This window comes from Contarinia nasturtii, unplaced genomic scaffold (genome assembly GCF_009176525.2).
Source record: "Contarinia nasturtii isolate CC-2019 unplaced genomic scaffold, AAFC_CNas_1.1 Cnas_scaffold_493, whole genome shotgun sequence".
Classification (NCBI taxonomy): domain Eukaryota; kingdom Metazoa; phylum Arthropoda; class Insecta; order Diptera; family Cecidomyiidae; genus Contarinia; species Contarinia nasturtii.
Genome location: NW_022197846.1, coordinates 1878539 through 1884957, shown reverse-complemented (window position 1 = coordinate 1884957; position 6419 = coordinate 1878539). Strand labels below are relative to the sequence as shown.

Here is a 6419-nt window from a genome sequence, read left to right as displayed (position 1 = left end):
CTGAATTATTCAAAAACAAAAAATTCTCTAGCAAATTTGACAAATTTTCGTTTTTTTTTTTTTGAAAGTCACTTTTTGAGGCGAAAATCCCTAGCAAATCGAAAGAATTTTCTCCGCGAAAAACCCTAGCAAATCGGAAAAAAATCTCTCGGAACCAAAAACTCTAGCAAATTGAATGAATTCTCCTCAATTTTCTATGTATATTGATGAGCTAAAAAAAAGATCTTCACTTTTTTAATCAAAAACCCTAGCAAATTCGAAAAAAATTTCTCATCCAAATCACAGGGGGGGTAAATTTTCAATGCAAAGCAATATGACGCAATTGCAAATTATTTCATTCTTTTCGCATGATACTCACTTGAGATTTTATTTGAACAAATATTTTCTATATCAAAGTTTTTTATGCTTGTGCTTCAGAGATGGACACAAACAAAAACATTTTATTAACAGACATTTGAATCGTTGCGGCGAAAGAGTAGCTCTTATTTTTCTCCAAATAATACTGCAACATAAAGTTTTTTATGAATAGTTTATTTGTTGTATTACAACAAATAAACCGTGTGAAAAAAACTTCATGTTACAGTATTATTTGGAGAAAAATAAGAGCTACTGTTTCGCCGCAACGATTCATTTGTGTAGTGTTTTATTTTCGTGAGAAATGTATAAAATTCAGTTTTTTGTCCTTTGCACTGTGCTCTTTGCTAGTGAGTATATTTTCATAATCAAACAGAAGAATTAACTAAATTTTTATCTATAAATAGTGTCGATTGACTCAGCAGAAACTGATACACCAAGATGTATCGTTCTTGTTAATGTGCTACTTACGCCAGAGAATCCATACTTTAAAAAGCAAATGTTTCCGGATATGAGTACTAAGCTTCTCGCCAACCAGAGGCAATACAATCTTAATTCAACAGAAGGTAATCTATCTATATTTGTTATAGAACTGCCCACTGAACCGTACTGAGCAGTTCATGTTCGGAAAAGAATATATTTTTATGTTCGGTTCAACATGTTCACAATTGATAATATTGCGTTCTTGTTCGTTTATGTTCAAGTTCAACTATTTTCATTTGTTCATGTTCGCGTTCGCGTTCGGTTTACGTTCATTTGAAACGAAACCAAATTGAAGACAAAAAGATTGCTAACGATGCATTATACACAGAAGCTGTGGCAAGAGGTCTTCCATACTATAAGTGTATATTTTATTCAAAAGAGATATAGATAAATAAATAATAATATGATGCTAATTAGAGAACCTAATTCTAAAAATTGTTTTTTGCAATTTTTCAGGGTATGCTGATGCTCCAGAAAATTACTTTTGTAAAAAAGGAGGAGTACCGATACTTCATGGAATGAATGACAAGAAAATCAAATATTGTTATGTAAATAAATAAAAAGTCAAATAACAGCAAATAGTCCATTTTGTAGCATTCATCGAAGATTTTTTAAATCCTTTTTTGCAAAAATTGAAATATTATCGAAAAAATGAGCAAAACTAGCATTAGTGTCTATAGCTGAAGGTAATAATAATGGATATCCACTGCGCAACATGCTGTAATATCAAACTTCAATTCGATTGAATTGAATCAACATTTCCTGGAGTGTACAGCATAAAAAACATACGTTATTATGATATTGAAATGAGGCTATAATATCTCTCCATTTTTATGGCAAAAAATCAGCGAACAAAATATCATTTTTATGAATTCCACCAAAAAGTATATCGAAAATGTGATGTTCTTCTAATATTCATCAAAACAGTTGATCTTGTGAAACATTCCAAAGATGTCGCTATCATATTGTTAAAAGTGATATTTTAAATACGCTTAAACACATGAAGCTCAAATTTATGTTTATTTCAAAGCTTTGAAAGACCAATTGATTATTCCAAGCCATTTTAATTTAATATTTAAATGTGGTGATTGATAACTGCCATCTGTAGCTGTACAGTGTACAATTTAGGGTATCGTTGCCATTCATCAAGCTTCAAATCGCAGCTATTAAACTATGGCATGTGTGCTATTCGCAAAGAAAAAACCAAATTATTTGAATAAATTATTCCTTATGGCATTAAATATTCAGCTGTAGACCATTAATATTGGCAATCTTATCGAGATTTTAAAGAAGCGTTTGCTTAAATTGACGAAAAAACCATAAATTAGTTTGAAGTGATTGATTATTCATACTGATTTTCAAATCATCTCTGATCACTCCAAAATCATCTTTTGCCATTGATATACAGTCGTGAACAATATACGAACAAAGAAAACTTAAGAACTGAAAATAAATACGCACTTTCAATATCTGTTCTACCACATTGTGGTAGATCAACATTATCTCTGTTTTTGCATATTTTTAAAATCATGCAAAAAAATCTATAGAAATAAAAACAAAGTTAATTGAAATTCATTTCGACCCATCGTCACACAACACTGTTTATTTACTTTGTAGAACAAATGGCTAGCCTTATTGAAAAGTGATAGTGTACAAAATATTTGAAAAAAAAAAATGTATGTGCACCTAAATGTTTTGTAGTATCAGTCAATAACGTCATGCTTGTAATTCGTATTCACATCACTCGATGAAGCTGAAGTACTCGTCACACACACACATTTTTTTTAGATATTGAGTCCAGACTAAGGTTGAGTCAATTTATTTTTTTTTTTTTTTTTTTGGTTTTTTTGGTCATTTCCATACGTTGGACCCGGCATTAGATACTGAATTAATATTTCTACATCATCATAATCAATCGAACAGAATACGGATGGATCGACCTCCGAATGAAACAAATTATTCGACAACCAAATCGCAATAATATGGTTCGGTGCAGGAAATGTGTTGCAAATATGCTGTGATATATATCAAAGTGGAATAATCCATAAATACATAATCCCAATGATTTTAAAAATTAAAAAATCGCGATCATATTTTACCATTTTCGATCTCTTTTTTTCCTAGTTAAATTGATCGATTTGCTCCCCATTCCACTTTTTTACCACGAATATTTGGCCTCTAAACGTCAGTTTGAAGCATTTGCAAAACTGAATGAATGACCGGTATGTGATACAAATACAAATCGATCAGTGATAACGCATAATGACTTAAATGTAAATTCGTTATTGGTGGGCGAATACCCGGCATATATTGACGATAATGATGACAGTTTATGCAAGTCTTATTTTATACATGTATCTCTTTCATCGATTTCTATCTTTTTTTCGTTTCAAATATGTTGCACACACAAAAATTTATGCATATGATTTAAGAATAATATTAATCGTTTTTTTTAATTGAGTCCTTGTTTCTCATAAATTGATTTTTTGTGTCTCTCACCGCTTCGCTACCAATCCATTCTATAATCATTCATTTGGTGTCAAATGAGATTGAAAACTGTTCTTTATGACAGTGTCAATATGTTGGCCATTTTTATCCTGCCATTATTTTCGCTCTTTTCACTCAGCTGGTCATGCAAATTAAATCCATAAATTTAATTTCGAAACTTGAATGACCAAACATTTTTATCACGCATTAAGAATATTTCCATAATTTTTGCATCAACATCGTGAATATGTTTAGCATTGAAATCGCCAAAAAAGTCAAGTTTTTTTTGTTGTTGGAGAAAGCCTATCATGGTTCGATAACATACTACGATTTTTTTTTTTAAATCAACACAACATATAAACAATGTTAAAACACGCAACTATATCAATTAAATGTGTTTCACGATTTTGTCCATATATAATTAGAAAATGTAGCATCATTAAAAAAAAGTCTTAAATGTCAAGTTTAAAATATACAGTACGCACTATATATGTGGTTGCTATTTTTTTTCTTTGAGAAATAAAAAAATTTGCATTAAAATTTAATACGATGCGATGGTAAAAATGTGATCGCTGAATGTTCAACGAGACTTTTGTCGCCGACATCGCAAAATCATTTTCGCATATAAATTATAAATTGGCCATAATCGTCGTTCAAAGTGTTCGAAGACCAACCGAACAATTTAGATATCTGTTTATGGTTTTTATTTGCAAGTTACACATCTGTAACACATTATGACACAAGAATGCCTGCTTTTTACCTGGTCTAGCTATATAGTTTATCGTTTGAAGGAAACTATAGTTTCAGATTTCTGCAGCTAATGCTTTTGTCTGTCGTTTTAGAATTGTTTGATTTATGTTGCGAAGTTCTTTTTTTCTCGTCTAATTTCTATAATACGCCAAACAAATTTGAAGACAACGGTTGAATAAACTGTCGAGTAGTAGCATCACTTGAAATCAAATGAGCAAAAGTCATTGATCACATTGAGACATCGCCAAACAAAAAGTGAATACAAAAGTCTGGTCTGTGCCAATTGTATTACGAGAATGAATTGCGATTTTTCGACACTTTTTTTTGGCCACTGTTGGTGTTGTTTTATTTTAATAGTCTCTAAATAAACAATCTTTTAATCGATTGGTTCTAATACATTTGGATGACTAATTTTGATTTGGAAATGATTAAAAATGTTTAGGAGTTTTGTCTTTCAGAAATGCCATCAAAATGTGGAAATGATTGATATCAAAATCACAGCATTAATATAATTCGATATAATTCGATCAATAGAGAATGGTTGATTACAAAAATGAAAGATTGGTATTTGGTTTTTTTTTTACTGACATTGAAAATGATTTTTCTCTAGTTTAGTGTCAAAATTAATAGGAATGAATATATAAGCATTTGGTCCATTGAGTAGAATATTATTTTATTTGCATTCAATCATTCTTCGATTTTGCCAGAGAGTAGAAAACACTACCGCTTTAGTAATACTAGTGTTTTCTACTTTCGGATTTTTTTCGCGTTTAAAATCTTTTAATTCTCTATTTTTTTACCAAAATATTGTTAATGGTATTTTTTTAAATCTTTCTGATGATAATACCACTTAAGATTTAGCATGAAAAATTATCCCATATCACTAAATGATCACTAGTAATATTGTCGCTTAAATGACCATATTGAATAGAACACGATTCTGATCATTATTCTTAAGATGTAAGTATCGTAGAAAAAAATGGCCAACGTCGCCTCATAAAAATGCTATTGTAAGATGATGTTATTTATCTTTTTTTAAGTTATCAACAGCGAACGAACTCAAACATAACACACGCATATACATAGATATTAATTAATAATGAAGCACTGCTGACGAACTGCGTCATAATCATCATCTCGTGTCTCACTGTTAAGCTCTTAGGATAGAGAGAAGAAAAAAAAACTACAAAGACTGGATGATGAAACACTAATTTGTTTTGGTTCAAACGATGTTCGCAGGCCAAACATGGATGAAAGGGAAAAAAGGCAAATGACCGGTTTTATCATTGCTTGTGGTCAGTTTCGGCCAACAAATTTTTGGTATAAAAGACATTGTGATTCGGCTAACAAATCATTCACAAGCCTTCCTAGCGTTGGTAAAGATATATTCGGTTTAAAGCCACAGATAAATTTAAAAAACACTTTAAAAATGGTGAGCAGCAATCAGAGTCATTTAACTCATTCTAAATAAAAATTAGACAGACACGATTATCAAGTGATCATCAATTTTGATCGATTAAAAATTGTTTTGTTAAGTGCCTAAATAATAATTATTTTGCACATTGGATTACTTGAATATCATGGAATTTTATATTATAATCGATAAGTGCTAAGTGAAAGTGTTTGTTTGTAGTTAAAATTCAAATTGTTCGTTTTTATTTTCATTTTAGAAATACTTGTTTGTCCTTGCTTTGGTCGCTGCTGTAAGCGCTGATGTTTCACACTTGATGTACCTTCCACCGCCACCAGCATCACATGGCGTAAGTGATTTTCCTTTCATTTTATTGTAATTTGGAATCAGTCGAAAGTGAATATTAACGTTAATGTTATAAATATTATATATTTATTGACTTTAATAAAATGTTTGCAGAGCCCTGTGAGTCCACCACAACCAAATAACGAATATTTGCCACCATCTTCAGCTTCAAGCCACCAAGGACCAGCTCCAGGTAAGAAAACGGAATTAATCCGTTCAGTAAACTATTAGATGCACTCTTATTAGTTTTGAATCAATGCACAAAATCTTATGCACCCATTACCATTTTTGCACCCCTTTATTACTATCCACACACAAAAAAACACACAGTTCACGTCGAATCTTCCCATCACGCTGTTAATGTGCCTGCTCCACAAGCACCACACCACGTCGAATCACATCACGAAGCTCCAGTAGCTGTTCAAATGCCAGCTTCAACCTATTTGCCAGCTCCAGTTGCTCACCACCAACCTGCCCCAGTTGAACACCATCAAACCGCCCCAGTTGAACACCATCAAACCGCCCCAGTTTACTCAGCACCCGCCCCAGTTGAACATCATCAACCCGCCCCAGTTTACTCAGCACCCGC

At 31.8% G+C, this 6419-nt stretch overlaps 1 protein-coding gene across 1 annotated transcript in view; it reads left to right on the top strand.

Annotated features, from left to right (window-relative positions):
* The first annotated feature begins 5364 nt into the window (after positions 1-5364).
* LOC116339150 (extensin-1-like) overlaps positions 5365-6419 on the top strand; it is a 2100-nt gene continuing 1045 nt past the window's right edge. Inside the window, exons 1-4 of the mRNA XM_031764851.1 lie at positions 5365-5506; positions 5745-5834; positions 5945-6023; positions 6161-6403. Of these exons, the coding sequence (XP_031620711.1) occupies positions 5504-5506; positions 5745-5834; positions 5945-6023; positions 6161-6403 (415 nt within the window). The 5' untranslated portion in view covers positions 5365-5503. The remainder of the gene's footprint in view (positions 5507-5744; positions 5835-5944; positions 6024-6160; positions 6404-6419) is intronic.